The sequence below is a fragment of the Malaclemys terrapin genome, chromosome 1 (assembly GCF_027887155.1).
Source record: "Malaclemys terrapin pileata isolate rMalTer1 chromosome 1, rMalTer1.hap1, whole genome shotgun sequence".
NCBI classification, from domain to species: domain Eukaryota; kingdom Metazoa; phylum Chordata; order Testudines; family Emydidae; genus Malaclemys; species Malaclemys terrapin.
The window spans coordinates 191,571,688-191,592,821 of record NC_071505.1 but is presented as its reverse complement, the minus strand read 5'-3'; the positions used below and the strand labels follow the sequence as shown (position 1 = coordinate 191,592,821).

General features: G+C 39.6%; 1 protein-coding gene across 2 annotated transcripts in view; it reads right to left on the bottom strand.

Moving 5' to 3' along the window:
* Positions 1-4,172: 4,172 nt before the first annotated feature.
* Positions 4,173-21,134, bottom strand: part of DOP1B (DOP1 leucine zipper like protein B) — a 91,705-nt gene continuing 74,743 nt past the window's right edge. For both annotated transcript variants that reach the window (XM_054048850.1, XM_054048858.1), the window contains exons 28-37: positions 16,428-16,510; positions 14,137-14,246; positions 13,039-13,185; positions 12,553-12,614; positions 10,915-11,043; positions 10,381-10,517; positions 9,934-9,989; positions 9,377-9,541; positions 7,548-7,677; positions 4,173-4,904 (exon numbers count right to left, since the gene is read on the bottom strand). In XM_054048850.1, the coding sequence (XP_053904825.1) occupies positions 4,647-4,904; positions 7,548-7,677; positions 9,377-9,541; positions 9,934-9,989; positions 10,381-10,517; positions 10,915-11,043; positions 12,553-12,614; positions 13,039-13,185; positions 14,137-14,246; positions 16,428-16,510 (1,277 nt within the window). In that variant the 3' untranslated portion in view covers positions 4,173-4,646. The remainder of the gene's footprint in view (positions 4,905-7,547; positions 7,678-9,376; positions 9,542-9,933; positions 9,990-10,380; positions 10,518-10,914; positions 11,044-12,552; positions 12,615-13,038; positions 13,186-14,136; positions 14,247-16,427; positions 16,511-21,134) is intronic.

Sequence of the window (21,134 nt, the reverse complement as noted above, 5' to 3'; positions counted from 1 at the left end):
ATGAGTAGTAAGACAATTACAGTTCCATTTGAAAAGGTATTTCAAAATAACATTTAATATTGTTAAAAGAATTACATTCAAAAAGATAACATGGAATACACTTTAAGGCCTTTATTTCATGTACCATGTTTCAACTTCTGCTGTTCTTTGGCAGTGATCTGTCGTAAATACTATCACCTTTTTCTTCTGGAAAATTAAGCTTTAAGCCTATGTGATTTTGAAGTTACATTTTCTATAAAAACAACTGAACTAGTGTTTCTGCTTTACCTCAATTTTGCAAAGAAATTATGACTGGACACATACTAAGCAAAAGTATTCTTTTTACTGTTCCTAACATCAGGCTTTATGCTAAAGTTTCTTAGGGTGTGTCTACACACAAGTTATATACTGCGTTATCTATACCAATATGGCTAATGTGATATCTCCCTACTATGGCTGCATTCATCAGTATAATCTACACAGCATCAGATCAACACAGCATGGCAACGCACACTAGGGGATGTGATTTCTAAAGTGTACCAACATTTTGTGTACTAACTGACTCATTCAGACCCTGTTGGCGTGCACTAAAAGTTCTATAAGTACATGTTAACATAGTGCAACTTTTAGTGTGCACCAGCAGAGTCTACACAGTCCAGTTAGCATGCAACACATTAGTGCACTCAAGAAGTCACACCTAGTGCATATTGCTGCACCATGTAGGCAAGCTCTTAGTCCTTTAAACTGATACAACTATTCCTATACAGAAAGAGGAATAAATTATGCTGGTATAAAAGTGTTTAGTGTGGATGCAGATATATTGGTATAATGTGGTTGTACTGGTATAACTATTTCAGTAAAAAAAACCAACACCACCCACAACCAAAATAGCACATAGTCTGTATCCCTCTGTTCACTCCTTTTTAAAAATTATAATGATTTTGTATAAGGTATGTCTTTTGAGGCATCATTTGAAAACTCATAATGTGCTGATCATTATTGTCCTGGTAAAATATATGTGGCAGCATTGTATGTAAAGTTATAATTTTCCTCTGTATAACAGTACTGAGACATATTCCATGCTTAGAAAAGCAGGCACCAACAGCTTCCTCAGAGAGGAAAGGCAAACTGTCTCTGCCTCAGCCAGGCGTCAGCGAAGTCAAATGGACTATCACCTGGTTAAGCGGCCATTCTTTGGAAGGAAAAAGGGTGAGTAAAAAATTTACATCTTGGCAACAAAACAGCTGGAGGTTCCCATCTCCACAGACTTGCTGTCTCCTGAACCGTAGCTGGAGATGATTTTCAAAGAAAGAGAGAGGGAAACAGAGGCCCCCAAATCTCTCCCTTCATGTCTACTCACAATATCAACAGCACCTGAAGGACAAGGATATTAACATTGAACTGGGGGAAAGATCCTGGCTGAAAGGATTTCAGCCATATGACTGCTAAAGCACGTGGTGAGAGCAACTTTTGCTGGTATTTACTTAGCTTGTTAAGTTAGGTATTAGTTTGCATTTTGCCTTTATTTCTTTGTAACCAATTTTGACTTTTATGCCTCATTACTTCTAATCTCTTAAAATATCTTTCTGTAGTTAATAAACTTGTTTTATCTAAACCAGTGTGTTTGGGAAACTCTATTTGTTATAACAAGATTTGCACATCATTTCTATTAATGAAATGATGGACTTTATATGAGCTTGTATCATCCAGGAGAGTGTTGGGCAGTACAAGATCCACATTTCTGAGGGAAAGTCTGGGACTGGGAGTTTGCTGGTGTTGTCCGCAACGTAATTCATGGGTGGCTGACTATAACACTCATATAGTATAGCTGGGAATGATTTACATGTTGGAGGCTGTGTAGGCAGGTCAGGAGTGGTGGCTCTCACAGCAAAGCAGTGTAAAAGGTACCCCAGGTTGAAGGGGACATAGCTGTTCATCAGTCCAGATTGTACCCTGGGTAAATGTCACAACCAGGCCTTAGACACTTAAAATAGAAACATGTTCTCTTCTTAAAAGTCAGCTGACTCTGTAGTGCAATTAATAATTCTACAATTATGGGTTGCTGGTCCCCAGACACTTCTCTAGAGGTCCTTAAGGACCATAACAAGCAGAAAACTCTAAATCCCACCAACTTCCATATGGCAAAGTGATACGCAAGGGGACCTTGTCTTTACAAAGTGGTCTGCAAAATCAAATACGAGAGAGAACTTGTGGTGTAGTGGTTAATGCCATTTGGCTGCTATGTGGGGAAACCTGTTTGAAAGTGAGAGAACTCTGATACTTGTGACAGCTGAAGCTTGGGAAGTCAAAGGTGATACTCCCTGTCTCACGGGATGTAGAAATGAGAGCAACAACCCAGGGAGCCCATTCCAGCACATAAGCAATGCTGGTCCTGTAAGTGGAAAGGAAGCTGTTCAGGCAGCTGTTTAGTTCTAGAACTGAACTGAGGACCTGGAATGAACGATCTGGTGGTGAATCATCCCAAACAGCCCTCTTGACATAAGCACTTCATCTGGGTTAGGCAGGAGGAGAATCACTCACTGAAAACAAAGGGTGCCTCTTGTTACAAAAAACTTAGTTTACAAATAAAACCATCAAAATCCCTGAGCGTAGCCTTATTTGCTGATTATGTTGAATGAAAACATTTTAGAAGTAACATATATACTTAACTTTAATAAATGTTCTGCTCCAGTTTGATAGCGATTTATGATTGAGAAGAGATACTACATCTTTTTACCCGTGATTAGGCCAACAGCTTTCACAGATCTAATTTGTCAATAAGTTACATTCAGAATGAAGTCTGATAATTCACATTCATAATGAGTAAACAATACTACACTTAAATATACCAACGTTTACAAATGATTAAAGTTCAACATAGGACTATGAGTAAATAACTATTCATTAGTCAATGGTATAGCACAATTACAGTAAAGCATGTTGTGTATGTTTCACCATTTCATTTTGTATCAAAACAGATGAAAAACCTAAGTTTATCTGAAGGCCAACAAGAATTGCAGAGTAGCCTCCTGTGTTTCTGTATAAATCTCGGAAAAAAAACAAAAACACATCTCTGTCTGCACTGTCCAATACCTTTACTGTTTCCTAGGACTTTTTAAAATAGAAAAGTGCAATACGATGTTTAAAATCAAAAGTCTTGGCAGGTCTAGCTTGGCATTGAGGTTTCCAATTAACACTAGTAGCAGTGGCCAACTGCTCAACAATATTGCACCAAAACACATCTTTAGAGATGAAGGTACTAAGACAGAACAAGTAAAGCTCTTCTCCCTGACAAACGTAAAATGCTCCAAAATAATTCAACCTACATAATTTATTATCTTATTTGTTGATCTTAATGATTTTATACTTCAATGGATTAACAGGCAGTTTGAAAATTCAAGAATGTTTGCTTTCTCAATAAAAAAAACCCTCTCGTAATCCTTCTGCAGGTAACCGCCAGGATGCTCACCATGAGGCCACGATCAAACACATGGCATCTTAGGCAGTTCAGACATTTAGCCTTACTGTGTGGAGGGAGAATAAGCCAGTCAATCCCTTTCCTCTAAATCCATCAGAACTGCTTTGCCACCAGAATTCAGAGGTTGCTCCTGAACCTTTCAGTCACAGTCCCATGAACTGTCTCCTCCTATCTTTTGTGCCACCTAAAGCAGCAAAGACATTTTCCTGTACAAAGAGTCTTTAAAAACTGTAAAAGGTTTTGCTTTTGATCACCCATGAAAGTGAAGTGTCTATGAAGGACAGAACGCACATACATTTCAAGATCTGTACGTTTCTTGTATACAGTAGTTTACATTTTTACAGGACTACCTTACTTAAATTGCCATTCAAAAGCTGTAAGGTGATTTTAGTCTCTGAAAGAACAATTTCTGAACAAAGTTTTCATTTTAGAAAAGTGACCCTTTTTGAATTATGGGAATAATTTAGTTCAGCGATATAAATTACAATAAATGTTACTGAATAGGTCTGTCTTCTGAATTAAATAATCACTGATCTTGCAAAGTATATTACTAGAATACAGATTTGAGATTACAAATGCAGTACATCTGCACATTACTTACATCATCTTAAAGCTGATAAAATACACCTGCTGGGCAATTGTTAAAGAAAGAGCACTATAAGCGGAATCTGGAAAGTGTGTGTGTGTGAGTGTGTGAGTGATGTAACTTTGCAATTTTTGGAAAGCTACGTTAGTTTCTTTTTCCTTTTAGAAGAAAGGTTCTCCAAGTCAGATTAAAATATTAGCTTGCTAATTGGTTAGATAAATAGTAATTTTTTTGCCTTCCTTAATTAGTCAAAATATTTCTACTATAATTACAAAAGGTTTTCTTGAATCCTATTCGTGTTTCCATTGTGAAGAAGACTATAATGATAAGTTATCACTGGTATTAAATTACGTTACCTTTCTCTTCCACAGAAGCTGAGCAAAAATCCTCACAGTTCAACACAAAGCAAGAAACAAGATTCCAGGAGGTGTACTTTATAGCAGTACAAAAAAAGCTGAACTGCAGTTTCAAAACTGGGAGTGTGTGGCAGGAAAAAACAAACAAAACAAAACAAAAAAACCCAGTAACAAATCTCTTTGACAATGAGGTTGTAGCTTGGTTTCACTATTTATACCAACATAAATGAATTGTCCTATAATTGCCTTAACTTTCCAGGTTTTCCAAAAAGTCACATTCAACACTTTCTTCTAGTTGTTTCAAGATCCTTGTGCTGTTGCCAAGAGAATATTCCACTGACAGAGATGCTGAACTCTGTGCATTTTGGGACCTGTTACCTTGTGCTCTGAACGCACAGCTCAGGGTCCTGAAGAAGGGCATTAACTGTGTGATGCTGGATATAGAACGAAGGTTCAAAAGAGGATAGTCACATTTCTCTGAAGTTCTCTCATTAGTGTTTGTTTCCTGCAAACAAGCATACAAACCAGAAGATTCATTATTATGCAGAAAGCTAGTCTATTCTTCTATGACATAACTTGTTGGAAATCTGCAGTAGATACTATTTGTCAATCAATGTGAGATCTGCAGCCTGCTATACCAGGCATTTCTTGCATCACAAGATGATTTGTACAGCTGTTACCTTAAAATGGAGTTTTACTTTAAAAAGTGAGTTTCTAACAATGCTATTATGGGGTTCTATATTCTCTCTCCCCCCCCCTCCCCCCCCCCCGCCCCAAGTAATCCTTGTTGGTCACCTGCTTAGGCACTGTCAGTGAGTGCTGTTCAGCAGATATATTAGCAATAGGTCTTGAAAAAGAACCTAAAGGACTGGGTAGTAGCTTTACATCTTTACTTCTGGGAAGGTGTTGCATACATACTGGAAGGCAGGCATGGAGTAGTATGGGAGAAGGTGACAAGTGGGTAATGGAGGTTAGCATAATTAACAGTGTGTGAGATCCCCTGCCACAATAAGGTTCTGTGTATGTAATAAGATTCTGCAGTCCAATTCTACCATTTATTCCTCACAACTCTGCGGCCGTCAAGGGGGATGCACAGGTGTAAGTTAGGGCAGAATCTGATTTAGCACCTCAAACTTTGATACTGACTCCTTTGATGCACATGCGGAAAGAAAATCTAGCTCGTTCACTGAGCTGCACTGGCTGTGCTGTAGTAGCAGAATTAGTAAAAATGTTGGGACACTAAACGCAAGCACATATTCCTCTGAATAAACACAGGCAGAAGATCTGAAGATGCATTTCTAAAAAGTCACTTTTCTGAGGAGAGCCACACATTACATTTTCTCTTGTGAGCAACAGAATTCTTTGAGAGCACACATGGAATTTTAAAAATCATACTTTCTAGCCACAGTCTGTTTTGTCTTCCTTTATAACCCTCCCTATTTTTCAAGGCTATGTTGCAGTATCTAAAGTGATACATTAGTTTAAAATACATGTATGACAACTGTGTATGTGGGGCTCCTACATTCTAGTCTCATTTCAGATGGTTATTTTTTAATATATTATATATTTGAAAGATTTCCTGTATTAAAAGAATTCCAATTTTTCTTAAGTTATCAATTCACAGTGCAAGATACACATGGAGATCCTGTCCTCCAATATCCAACCAGAAGACCTAAATAGCTGCAGTATCCATTATGTTCAGGAGTGAAATGAGCAGGTTTGCAGTAGTTTAGCAAGTTGGTACTTTCCCTTGGAATTCATTCCATACTCCAGAATTTCAGCTTCCATGAAAATATTAGCCCTTATGCTTGCAAAGCTAGATCAGCTTGCAAATGAGAACTGGATGGAAAGTGATGGCAGTGTATGTGGGATTCTGGAGACAACCAGAAACAATAGCCCTGAGAACCATGAACACCCCCATTCATCTTGATGGATTTTTGATGCTGAAGCCTAAAAATTTAAAATACCAATATTCTTATCAACTACTTCATTTTTGATCAAAGCATGTAAGATCATAATATTGCTAGTAAATGTTAATCGTTTATTATTCCTTTGAATATTAAACTCATGATTCTTTGGCCAAACATCCCAGAAACATTTCTGTGTTAGCCAAAAAGCTGTGTAAACTCTAATGCTAAAAGAGTGCTTTGTTTTAAACTAATGAATGTCTGTAATCAATAGTAGCATTGTATTTAATTATCCGCTCTGCTTTTTACCCTGATCTTGCTAACCTAGTGCAGATGCCCAGGAAGGACTTCTAATAATTAACAAAGGATGCTTATAAATATGCACTGTAATTGAGAAGATATTAGTAATAGACAAACTGGACAAGGAACATTTGTTATAACAGATGTGTTCTACAATCAATGCAACAGCAAACCACTGAGTAGTGTATTGATTAAATGTCTAAATTATTAAGAGCTAATTATGGTCACAAATGGTCTCAGTAGTAATAAATTAGTTATCAATGTAATTTACTTATTGATTAGGTAAGTTCAGAATATTCAAAATAAAACATGAGAAAGGATATTTCAGCAGTGCTAGCCCTAAGAAAGAAAAATTTTGAAGGATTTTTTTTATCCAAACCAGTATATAAGGGATGAATATGGGGGACTGAGTAAGAAGTGAAATGAGATGCCAAATTTCCCCAGTCGCAGACTGATATGTATGTTTTCATTTCTGTATAGTGTTGTATTAAGTATTGATTGATTGTCTTACTTAAATAAAACTTCAACTGAGTTGGTTATTTGACATCAAATTTTATTAAAATCTAAACACGTAACACTATGAAGATATGCCCAATCTCCTGTGATTAGTTTCTCATTTTGGGGTCATGAGTGGAAGGAGTTTGGGATAGTACAGCGATTTTTTTCCAGGCTGACCTTTGTCAGAAGATATTACCTGCATAATTGGTAGATGTGTCTATAGTGAATCACTTGAAATAAATGGCTATCTGGAATCCTCCAGGCAAATGTAATATAATAGGAATATTGTCAAGATAGATCAATTTTAAAGCCAAAGAGCTTTTTAATATGGAGACTGAAATCTACTGCTCAGCTGACTTTTCTAAATGAATAAAAATGGTTCTTTAAAGTTATCAGATTTAATATTAATAAAAAATATGTATCTAATGAAGTGTTCTCTTTACCCCATATTTCAGCTTTAACGAGTCCAGGATTCTAATGATATGTGGTTTACATTCCTGGTGATTTTCCATTAGATGAGAGGTCATGGTACAAGTCTCTGTGTCCACTTCTGGAACAAAGGCCCATCTGTACCTGAAACAAATGTATTGTACAGGTCAGAAATCATTCATGAGAGTCCCTTTCCTAGAAATAAATAAAAAATGCTGACAATTCCAACACTAAGCTTTCTTATCCCACTGTTTTAATAGCTGTGCTGACCATCCTCCCCCATGCTCTGTTACAAGAGCTGTATTTTGTGGTCAGTCTAAGTACTGAAAGGATGGACAATGTCCCCATATAGATACAAGTGAAAATGAAACAGACCCTTCCTCTCTCCCAACAATTCTCTCAGTGTTGGAAACAGCAAAATCTTCTCAAAGTTTGATATCTAAATATTTGTCAGATATCCAGCAGGTTATGCCCATATGTGACGTTGTCTGATTAAAATATAATTATGCAAACCACTGTTATATAATTGCAATGAATCTTGTACAAAGTGTAACATATGGCCAGAAAGGGTTAAGCAGCTTGCAGGCTAGCTAACCCAGAGCCAACCCATAGAGACATGTTAGAAATGGTAATTAAGGCCACTCAATCCCAGATAGGCTAGAACTTTGAAATGCAAACCTATGTTAGAAGTTAGAAGTGATACTAATTGTGTGTTTACTTATAGATGCTAGCCATGTAAACAGACAGTTCCTGTCTCTCACTATAGCTATTGATTCAGAGATCAAAAGGGAATATTAACATTTAGATGAATCTTGGGTGAAATAATGTCATTGTCTATATGTCTCTGACGTTTGTGACAGACTGCTTAATAAATTATCTTATGTTAATCCAGGTAGATAATTACCGGCAAGGCTTAGGAAATAGACCTACTTCAAAGTTGCCCTGATTGCCCATTGTTTACCCAGGACTGTATGGTCAAGTGGATGCTAGAACTCTGTATAAAAGACCCTTGGGTCCTGATCCTGTCATCTCAGATCTGCTTGAGGTTTCGCAGGGGAAGCCTAAGCCATAAGGATTGAGATCCCAGTCCTAAACTGGAACACTCTGAATAGGATATAGGACGTTGGACTATAACCTATGAACTAAATTCTAAAAGAACTCTTTGCAACTACAAAGCTCACCATCTCTGCTATGAATCTGAACCTAAGGAATTGAACTCATGTCTGTATGTATATTGATCTTTTAACTATACTTTCTCTCTTTTCTTTTTAAATTTTAGTTTATTTAATAAGAACTGGCTGTAAGCATGTGTTTGGGTAAAGATCTGGAATATTCATTAACCTGGGAGGTAATGTGTCCAATCCTTTGGGATTGGAAGAACTTTTTTATATATACGATGAGATGAATAAGATTTTCATTAATCCTCATTATATCTGACTTGGGTACCTGGATGGAGGCCTGAGGCTGGGTTACTCTAACAGAACTGTGGTGTTGGCTTCTGGGCAACCAGTGAGGTAATAAAGAAGCTGTTTTGGGCTGGCTTGGTAAATCTAAGTATTGGAATATCCACCAGCTCTGGGGATTGTCTGCCCCATTCTTTGCATTTCACCCTAACTGAATGACCTCAGCTGGCTCCCCTGGGAACCTGGTCACACCATACCTATGTAAAAACTTGTGGATGAGGAAAAGATTGATGAGAGACACCAGGTTTACTAACTATGGAGGAGAAAATAAGAGTCTTACAGTACATTTACATATTTTTAAATGGTGCACAAATAGTATGTTATCTACAGTACTATATGCCATATAGCTATAAATTAAAAAGAGTACCTAGAGGACTTACATTTGAAATAACTGCATCTTGTCAGGTGGAAAAGAAAGCGCTGTGTCCAGGAATTTACAAGCTGATAAATACAAGGACAGCTCGTTCTGTTGTATGTCTGAAAGTAAGGGGCCACTGCCATCAGCTGAAGCTGAAGTTTTCTGTCTGCTTACTTTGCTGTTGCTCCTGTGTGATTAACCAGGAAGGAAAGCACTATTAAAAAACCCCACTAAATATTTTCCATCTGCTAAAGGATTACAGTCACCTATAAGGGTTCATTTGTACTATACATTTTATCTTCAGACATTTATAAAAAAAACCTACATGGTAAAATAGTCAAAAACTATAGTCTTCACCCATTTTTCCTGTAAGTAGCCCATTTCTAAAACACAATTGCCAAATCAGCTGCCTAATGACAACATTTACTGTATGGCAATGCCAGACTTCAATATGCAACATTGCTTGCAAGCTGCAAATGCTATTGTGATTTTCTGAAATTCCAGTCAGAAAGCAACCACAACTTCTCTGACATGTTTTGTTAATTTGTTTCTGTTTTATGTGAGATAAACATTTCTTACTTTGATTGTTCATCTTCCTCAGCTAAGTCTTCTTCCAGCTGTATAAATGTCTGAATCTTAACAAAAAACAAAAAAAAAAAACCACAAACCAAAAAGGCACATTTTTCTTTTCGAAAGTTGTAAACTGTTAAAGGGTATACACAACTCAATCATGGAAAAGACTGCTTCATATGAGATTAGGAAGTGCAGGACAAGTTTTATTTTAACTTTGTCACTTATAAACACTGTCGACCTATCACAAGAGTTAAATTTTGTTGTTAAAAGAACTATAATGGAAAGTAAAATATAGTTTCAAACCACAACAGTCCCCCCAAATTATCTAATTAAAAACTAAGATGTAAAATCATAAACCAGTTGCAAAGATGGAGTGTGTTTGGAAGAAAGGGAAAGGCGGGTATGGAAAGCAAATGTAATAACACTGGTATTTGTTAAGGCATTATTGCTTACCAATTCAGTCACCATGATTGGCCACAGTGAGGTTAGATGCTGAGGAGAAATTCTTAGCAACAGAACTCTGAAAAAGAGAAACATCTGGGCAGCAACTATAGAAGTCTGTCCAACACGGAGGTTATCTGTCAGTCGTTCTGAAACACATTTTCAAAAAAGTTATAATTTTTCATGTACATAAAGCTAGTTTTGGTAAATTAGAAATGCAGGGAAAAAATGTAGTTTGCTTTGATTATGTCATCCAGTTTTGACTGGCCGTTCTTTTCACTCCATCAAAGAAATGGTCAATTTTTCCAAAAATTATCTCAAAATATGACAATAATTTGGAGCTAGATTAACCTTTGTTTGGGTTTTTTCTTGTCAAAAAAACTAATTGTGTTAGAGATCAGAGATTTTAAAGGATTCCCCCTCCCCCCCCCCGAACCTAGCAAAAATTCAGAGGTGGTAGGGAAATAGGTAATACAACAAAAATATATAAACTATAAGATGACTGTATCTATGTAAACAAGGCACATTTTAAAAATACTCTCTTACCTTGTATTAATGGAAGGTAAAGGTGATATTGATCTATTTCTCCACTAAAGACAGCAAAAGCCTGACGCTTTAACAACATTGCTTTTTGCTCAAAACTTGGAAACATTTTTAAAGAACTGCTCTGCATACCTACAAAGAAGACCATAATGAATATGTACACAATTTAAGAGATACATCTTTACCTCAAAACACAAGTTATTTCTAGCGCTATCAAGCAATTTAAAAAATGAATCATGATTAATTGAGAGATTAAAAAAATTAATTGTGATTAATCACAGTTTTAATCGCACTGTTAAACAATATTAGAATACCATTTATTGAAATATTTTAGGGGTTTTCTATGTTTTCAAATATAGGGTCAACACTAGGGGCTCTGAGCTTCAGCCCCCATGAGGATGTGGGGTTTCAGCCCCTCTCGGGGTACAGGGCGGGGTTGCAGAGCTTCAGCCACTCTTGGGGCACCAACACCCTCCAGCCCCCCCACTGCCTGGGAAGCTGTGGACTGAGGCTGCTTCAGCCTCCTCCCCTCCTGGCTGTTGAGGCTTCCTGCCCTGCCCACAGGCATGCAATTAACACATTAAAAATGCATTAATTTTGCTGTCAATTAATTGCAGGTGTTAACTGCGATTAATTGACAGCCCTAGTTATTTCTTAGGCTGTTAAACCCATTGAAAGGGGGGAACCATTGGCACAGTCTAGGTTTGCATGTATGGATGGGGAATTCCAGTTGTACGAGAAGCACTTCAGCCGCAAGGAGGTTGCCCCGCAATTCCAACTCCCACCTCCACCTCTGTGTGCCCATCTCTCTGGTCTCCCCTATGTATGATTTTGGATTTCTCAGAATGAGCTCTGGGACACTGAAGTACTAGCCACAGATTTAAAAACGATGGGTCCAAAATATCTTACGTTTTTTAAAAAACATTTTAAAATGGCTTAAGGGGTATATGGAGGACAGAGACCAAAGTATCCTCCCCTCAATTCTCAGGTGTGTTTTAGGGGTCTTCTCTTGTCCTCCCTCAGGCCTTGAGAGTTGGAGACTGCCTTTTGAGGGGAGTCTCCATCTTCCCATACTTTGGTCAAGCCTGGAGAATGAGGTTTTAGAGTGTGAGGGGTCAAAAGAATGTCGAAGCCTACTAACATACTGCTCTTATGATAGTGCTCCCCCCTGCATGGAGCACTTTGCTATCCTACAGACAGACTCATGCAAAAATATGATAGCAGGAATCTCGTATCTGAGCTATATGCACGAGATGCTACAGTAAGGGTTTAAACTCCTCAGCAAGATGAGCATCACTAAGTGATATGTACAAGTGGCAATAATTCTGATGAAGTCTGTTCGCAGAAATCCAAGTTTATTATTAATTTATCACCATTTCTGAAAAGAGAACATTTAGAATGTCTTCCTGAACACTGCTACTATTCTCTACCTTTTTGAGCATGTTAACAGAGAAGGATTTCCGTGAGTAAATTATTTAACTATAGCTAATCAAGGTTGGTAACATTATGAGCTGTGAAAATGCACTGAAGTTACATTAAATTAAGGAGGTAATATGTTAAGACAAAATATATGTTTGAGAGCTCACCAGAATATGAATTCCAAATTACTGTAGTAATAAATTATCAGCAAAGAATACTTACTCATAAAATCTTTAAACATAGTTTTCTCATGTGTTAGAAGATGATCTATAATGGACCTCCAACTGAATAAAATATATAAAGAATTAAAGATAAAACACAACTTGTCACCATCATACAAAAGAGACCCTGGGATAACATTTCATACAAAAGCAGCACATTTTACCATTTCATTTTTGATTTGTGTTTGAAATGCCAGACATGGTTATTTTATGCTCTTGAACCTGATTATGTGAGGATCCGAAAGTTAATGTGGAGAACATGCATTTACATGATGTGAAGAGAAGTTATCCTGCCTCTACACACTGCTGAAAACCTAATCCTTTTATAAAACAATTTGCTAGGACTAGTATTTGGCACTTATTTCAATGTTAATATATTCTGTAGGGAAGTTCAAGATAAGGCTTCTTTTCAGTAATAGTAGGCTTCCCCTTAATATCTTTGGAAATTTCCAACAGAATTACAGATTACCACACTTTCATTTCTTACTGAATGCATGAAGTGTCCATTTGGAAGAAAGCTGGGTCCACAAATAACTCCAGAACTTCTTTTTTCCAGGCTCGTTTAGTGTAGGCATATCCACTTAGGGAGCTGAGCAACCGAGCACCAGCACGGAAGCTAGGGGCATTGTAGGCACTGCAAATAAACCTCAAATATTAATATTTAGGACAGACGCCACCAAATGAGTGCCTTTTCCCCAGAACTCCAAGCCTAGTCCTGAGTGTAATAATTTACTCCAAATTCTGTTTGCTAGATATAGAAGAGATTTTTTTCCTCTAGCACTGAGGAAATTAATGTCTCTTCAACTATACAGATGAATCAGAATGAACCATTACAGGGCAAAATGCTATATCAGCTCCTTTCAGATGACCCTGCCATCTTCTGCAAAATTTAAGATTACTGAAGTTTCTAGTCCTTATTCTAAATTGAAGGACTGAGTTTACAGACTCGAACAATAGTATTAGGATCCCACTACCACCCTGGTCACAATAGAGTCACTGTGACAGTTATGCAGGGCACTTAGGCCATTCCTGCAGATTCCACTCAGAGAAAGGGTTTGCTATTATTAGCAGTTAGAAAACATCCAATCAGTAGGAAAGTGCACACCTAAACAAAACAGAAGGTGCGTGCCATCCTGTTATTGGCTGATGGCCAACAACTCAACTACAGGAGGGATTCCTGCATGGGCAAGGGCATAGATCCACTAAGACTACCAACCGTACCCTTGCAAAAATTGTTATGAAAGTTTACCTGATCGCCTGTGTTTTGTGATAATCATGATTAAATTGTGTTATACTTTATGTCAAAAAAGTTACCTTTATTTATTCAGGGTCCTAAAAATGCAAAAAAGGGCACACATCTTATTCATATACTGCAGATACCCTTCACATATGTTAAAGATACATCCTTAATTTAAGGCAACCCACAACAAATCCCCTTTCACCCCAAACAAGTCCCCACCCATTATAGTTTCTCTTATGCCCCCATCTTGGAAATGCATGGGGAATAAAGTTGAGCCCTACAACATGCCTTGAAGATTTAGCATGATTTAAAAAAAATATAAGTATGTACAGCAAGGGCTATTACCTGTGATTGCGTAGATAAGGAAATACGTAATACATCAGACGTGAAATTAATGGCACGGCTTTCTCTTTTTCATCACTACGGTAAACCATGTCCAGGAGAGAAGCAAGAACCTTCAGAAAACCAAAATCCCACGTGATCAAATGCATCCCTGTATTCACACTCTACACACCATTATAATAACTTTGAGGTATCATTTGAAAACTAATAACTAGATGTTCAGTAACATCACGGTGAAATGAATGTACTAACATTATATATAACGTTATGAATGTAAGCTGAAATCATGACTGAAGTGTGTTTACCAGACAAGTCTGGGGAGTGGACAAATCTGTTTCTCAAAGACACAGGACAAGCCGACACCTCTAGACAGGTGTAACCAAAGCTCATGGGCAATTACCTATCAAGTGGCCACTCATAGGCAAGGAAGGGGGCAGGAACAAACAGATTTGCATCTTATCAAACAACAGCACAACTCTTTCACCACCAGACTGCTGGTCTTTGTCCACACAGCCCGAAGGAACGTTCTCTGGGAATAACTCTCAGGAAAATGCATTTAAAAAGGGTGACTGGACTACAAAAGTGAGGGGGCTAAAACAGCCCAAGTTCTGTCACTATCCATCTCTCTTTTTTTCACCTAAGATGACAAAAGAAACAGCCTTTGGACTTTGGGGCCGGATCTTCAACTGAGAATTTGATCAGCAATGTTACTGGGAGCATGTTGTAAGAATTTTATCTTGAACCAAGTCTAGTCTGCTAAGTTTTAACACTAGGAAGTGTTTTATCTTTATTTCTGTTTAACTATTTCTGACTTTAGTGCTTTATACTTGTACTCACTTAAAAACTCTCTCTTTGTAGGTAAATAAACTTATTTTATTCTTTAATTAAAACTAATTCAGGGTTGTTGATTGTGTGGGTAACTCCATTTAAGTAGCAGACTATTGTATATTAATTCCCTTCAAGGGGCAATGGACCTAATATATCTGGACTGTCCAGAAGAGGGCCAGATAGTACAGAACACAATTTTTTTGCGGAAAATCCAGGACTGGGAGTGTGGTGGGGTCACCTTGCAAGTGGTAACCAAGGCTTGTGGAAGCCAGAGTGTGACTGATGTGTGGCTGACAGGCTGCGGCTAGACACAGACACTCAGGGTGTTGTCTGTATACTGCAAGGCTGTTTGTGAGCAGCCCAGATGGGAGTTACAGCAGCAAAAGCATTGTGAGGCACCCAAGTTTGCGGGGAAGGGGTGACAGCTCCTCTCTGGTCTGGATTGTATCCTGGAATGTCCTATCATATTAACCTGCAATAGGCACTTTTGGAGAGGGAGGACTGTTAAACTTCAGAAAAAGTCAAAAAGGAAAACGGTCTCATCTTCACTATCAAAACACCAGAATAAACCCAACACCTTAGTTTAGCTGTATCAATTGTTAACCACTATATAGAGAAGAATGGCAAGCATCTTGTTAGCTCATATGCCTGACTCCCATAAAGCTTTATGAAGTAATGCTAAGGGACAGTTGTCATATAGGCCCAGGACTCCCAGCATCCTTCCCATTTCGGTTAAGGGAACTAAAAGGTAAACCTAACTTTGAGCGTATTAAACATATGTAAGGTGTGCTCTAAAAGCATTGGAAATGTATCTATTATTACAGCTACAGAAGGCACTTTTAACTGCATATGTGCTAGCAAATATGCTTGGTTTCAGTGCTCGAATAATAGGTTATGAAACTGTAACCAAGACCATGAGAAAAGAATAAGTGGGTAAACAAACATAACTGGAGGAAATGAATTCAGTACTAAGCATTAAACTTTGCATACGTTATAATGAAAAATAATGGAAAATTACTCATAAGTGAGCTCTGTATTGAGTATAGAACAGAACATATAGGGGACATGAATCACCTTGCTTGTGTACAGGAAATGTTACCTTACGGTCAAATTTGTGGTTATGATTGGATAATGTATGTATGTAACCAACTGCAAAGGGCAAAGTGAAATAATTGATTAGAAAGTGTTACATAGGAAACCATAAACTGTATAAGTACACAAACAGCTAGGGTATAAAACCCCCACCGAATTGCAACAAAATGGGACCAAATCTGCAAAGCTGTCCCCAGGAAGGGTAAAGTATCAATCTTTGCTTGTGTTCTGTATAGTCCTGATTAATCTTAGATGTATAGTCTTTGATTAATAAATTGAGCTTGATTTGAGGTCTTGTTGATCAGTGATACAAATTGAATCCCTCTTACAATTTTCTCCTACTTAAGGAGATGTGTAGGAACTTTATATCTTACTTCTGCAAGAAGAGAAAGAGCTTGAACACTGTATATCGAGGGAGCAGAGGCAGACACCATTGAAGAGGGTACTAGTGAAGCATCTGAAAAAGACAAAATGTTTAATTTGCATTTTGAAGCAGAACTTACTGTGGAAAACCGATAAGTTTCAGGAGTAGTTTGGTTCCCATCTGGGTGATGCCTTGCAGACTGAGTTGCAGTGAGATATTGGGGGAGGGATAGCTCAGTGGCTTGAGCATTGGTCTACTAAACCCAGGGTGTGACGAACTGGGACTGTTCTTGCTGGGGTGTGGGAATGCTGACAGGGGAGTGTGACTAGGATGGTCTGCATCGGAGGATGGGAGTCGGCCCGAGGGAACATACCTGAGCTTGTAACATGAGAACCCAGGAGGGGGTTGGAGGTCAGGTGACTCCGGGGCCCGGGAAACTGGAAAAAGGCTGTGGGAGGGGTGGCTGAAAGCAGAGGGCTGGAGAGATGGCTGGGAGGCACAGATGGCTCTGACCCCCCAAAGGGGGGTGGGCTGGCATGCCCTGGGACCCCAAGCTGGACCTAACTGAGGGGGGGGCCTTGTTGTCTGTGCCTGCAAGACCTGTCTTGGACTGTATTCCTGTCATCCAAATAAACCTTCTGCTTTACTGGCTGGCTGAGAGTCATGGTGAATCGCAGGAAGCCGGGGGTGCAGGGCCCTGAGTCCCCCAATACTCCGTGACACAGGGTTGTGACTTCAATCCTTAAGGGGGCCATTTAGGGAACTGGGGTAAAAATCTGGCTGGGGATTGGTGCTGCTTTGAGCAGGGGGTTGGACTAGATGACCTCCTGAGGTCCCTTCCAACCCTGATATTCTATGATTCTATGATTGCTGGGAACCCCTGCCAGCTTCCATAAGAACATAAAAATGGCCATACTGGGTCAGACCAAAGGTCCATCCAGCCCAGTATCCTGTCTACCGACAGTGGCCAATGCCAGGTTCCCCAGAGGGAGTGAACCTAACAGGTAATCATCAAGTGATCTCTCTCCTGCCATCCATCTCCACCCTCTGACAAACAGAGGCTAGGGACACCATTCCTTACCCATCCTGGCTAATAGCCATTAATGGACTTAACCTCCATGAATTTATCTAGTTCTCCCCATATGCATGCCCACTCTTGATCTTACAGGGATTATACATTATTAGAGGGCTTATTCCTTCACCTGCTCACTTCCCCGTTTTTTCTCGCATTGAACAGAGAGCAACAATACCCCAAGTCCGAAGGTGCAAACAATTTAATGTTTATTGGGGTGAACTTCCAGCGAGCAGGATTCCAGTTTCCTTTCTCAGCATCCCCCTTCCCGGTTCTGACACCACAGAGCCTTGCCTGTGTCCCTGTTCCCATTCCCCCCACCTTAGCAAAACATGATCCAATTCCCCCAGCCCCATTCCCTGTTCCCATTCCCCCTCCTACTGCCTGACTGACTGCAGACCACACCTCTACCCCGATACAACGCCGTCCTCAAGAGCCAAAAAATCTTACCGCGTTATAGGTGAAACCGCGTTATATCGAACTTGCTTTGATCCACCGGAGTGCACAGCCCCGCCCCCCCTGGAGCGCTGCTTTACCGCGTTATTTCTCAATTCGTGTTATATCGGGTCGCGTTATAATGGGGTAGAGGTGTATATAGTAAAACTTGAGTTTTGCTCAGCTATACCTTAACCAATCATTTTACTGAAATTTAACTAGCCAATCCTAACATACTGTAACATAATTCTCTAACCAATTATATCCCACCACCTTAATTGGTTTACATCCAACAAAATTAATTATACAGCTGACAGAAACAATCACAGAACCAGAGATTATACAGACAAACAATAGGGAAATGGGGACTACAGTGATAGAACAACAAAGAAATGAGGATTTCACATCCCAGCTATTGATAAGTGAGTTCTTGCCAGACAGGATGCTATCAAACTAAGTTTCCTTTTACAACTTCTAGGCTCTTCCCTTTCTCTGGAGGTGATAGGAATACAATCCTGTCCTGATATTCCTAACAGCACAACAGCACCTTATTTCAATGTGACTAGTTTGGAATGTAAGGATGTGACCATACACTTCCCCGTTTATAGCTGCCTCTGCTACTTAGCCGAAGGCCTTAGCCGAAGAACAGGGCCTCAGACTGTCACAGTGAGAGAAGGCCCTTACACTGGAAGACAGTGATTTTGATTCTCTCTTTTATACCTCTATAACTAGCTAAGTGATAAGAATACACCTAAATTCTTAAAGTATAGGCCTTTGCAGACAGGCCTGAATATCTATATCCTAACATACATTGTATCATTTTAAACTTTCTTAAAGCCATAAACATATGCCAGTTTCCAATAAATAGGTGTTAACAGAGCTAGCATGTCTGCAGATAAAGATCTGAGGATAGAAGCTTGTGAGTTACAGGATTTGAAAAAGAAGAGTAAATGATCAATTATTGGAGATAGGCATCTATGAAACCAATGCACTGTCGGTCACATTTACTACCATTACACATGCGCACTGTACAAGTATAGATTTGAAAATTCTGCAGCCTCTATCTGTGAATGCTTTACATTTGGCAAAGACCTTAGGAAAAATGAAAAATGGACTAGAAAACACTCATTCAGCAAAGTTCCTTAGTCAAAAAGGGGCATACTTTTCACAGCTGATTTAAATGGATTTATACCCTCTGAACCAAGGGTATAAAAGGCAACATGTACTGACCTGCAACTTCCTCTCCATTTCCTACTCTACTGCGAATCAGGTGAAGGTCCAAGCAGAAGGAAAGAAGGGCAGATCGTGGACCACCCATAGGGACCACATGTCTCAAAGAACTTCAGTGACTAAGCAAGTAACGCTCCTTTCTTCAAGTGCTGGTCCCTATGGGTATTCACAGTGGGTGACTCCAAAGCAATGCTCATCAAGGCAGAGGATGCAAGAAATGTTCTGCACCACAGATCGTGAGATCACTGAACCAAAAGAAATTTCCTTGAAAGAAGCTTGAACCAGGGCATAATGCCTAGTAAAAGGGGAAAAAAGAAGAAGCAGTGAATGCCTAATCTGCTGCTGCACAGATCACCGGGAGGGGAATTCCCAGAAAGGAAGCCACTGAGGCAACCTGAGCTCCAGGTGAGTGAGCCGTGACAGTTTGAAGGAGGGATGCAGCCTGAAATCCATTTATAGAGCCTTTGGGAAGACTGCTTCTTCCTTCATACCTCTTGGCAATGGAGATGAATTCAGATTCGCTCCGATAATTATATGGCATGTGTGGGGGTTAAAATGGACTTTTCTGGATTTTGCTTGAAGTCCCAAGGAGTGAAAGTGGTGACTGCAGCCTGCACTTCCTGATACGACCATCCCGTGAGCAGCCAATGCTCTAGGTAGGAACCTACTGGGGTATCTTGTTGGTGCAGGTACATTGCCACCATGACAGTACCTTTGTGAAAACTCTCGGTGTTGCAGAGTAGCACTTTGTATTGGAAATGCTCTAGAGGCCCACCATAAAGTGCAGGGTGAATGTCTATATGAAAACAGGCATCCTTCAAAACAGGGAGCTGCAAACCACTTGCCTTTGTTCAGGGAAGGGATTATGAAGACCAAGGTGAACTGAATCTTGAACATCATATGATGACATTTAACTGTCTAAGGTCCAGGATGGGTGGGGTTGGGAGTGGGATGAGAAAATATGTGGAATGAAAGCCCTTCCCCCTATGTAAGAGGGTATGGGATCTATTACTCTTAACTGGATTACGGAGTTCACCCCCTGTATGAGAATGCTCTCATGAGAGGGGTCCCTGAAGAGAGACAGGGAGAGGGTTTTTGGAGACGGGGCAGAAAGGAATTCTATCATGTAGCCAGTCGAGCTGATGGCCAAGATCCATTTGTCCAATGTGATATGCTCACACATCAGGAGGAAATGGGCCAGGCAGACACTGAAATGGGTGGGATGAACTGGCTATGCGGAGACTGGCTGGTGGCACTCAAGCATCCCATCAAAATGGCTTCTTGGTATGCAGGTTAGCCTGAAGAGGGGGCGACGGTAGTGTGGCATGTCTGCTTTGCTGTACCCTCTGGCACTTCTGAGGGGGCTCATAGGCCCTCTGATGACAGAAAGACTGAGGGGCTGGGTGGTACCCCATGAAGATGGGGCTTAGAATATTTCCTGTTTGGTGCCAGGAGCGAAGGGCTGCATGAGAGCAAAGTGACTTGTCTATTTTCTTGCTAAGCAGGTTGTTACCGGAATCACTATGGGGAACACCAAGGATTGCAACCAAGAAGCCTGGCTCATAACTACCAAGGTTGTCATGGAGCGGGAAGCCACGTCCTCTCCATCGAGTGATGCTTGGATGGACAATCTGGCAACCAGTTTCCCTTCGTCCAGGATGGCCTTGAATTGGGGCCTATGTTCCTGTAGTATCCTATTAGCAAATTCTGACAGTATATTTGTAATTAATATATTTGGACATTAATTCCTGGTAATTTGCTATGACAAATAGGAGGCTGGCTGATGAAAAGTTCTTTCTAACAAAGAAATCTAGTGTCTTGGTGTCTGTCTTAAGAGGTAGACCTAGGCTGGTGCAGCCTATTTCGCTCCGTGACAGCCTGGACCAGTACAGAGTTCAGATTAGGGTGTGAAAACAAATATTCTGCCCCTTTGTTCCCTCCAAAGTGCTTCTTCTCAGCCCTCTTAGCCTTAGCAGGCTC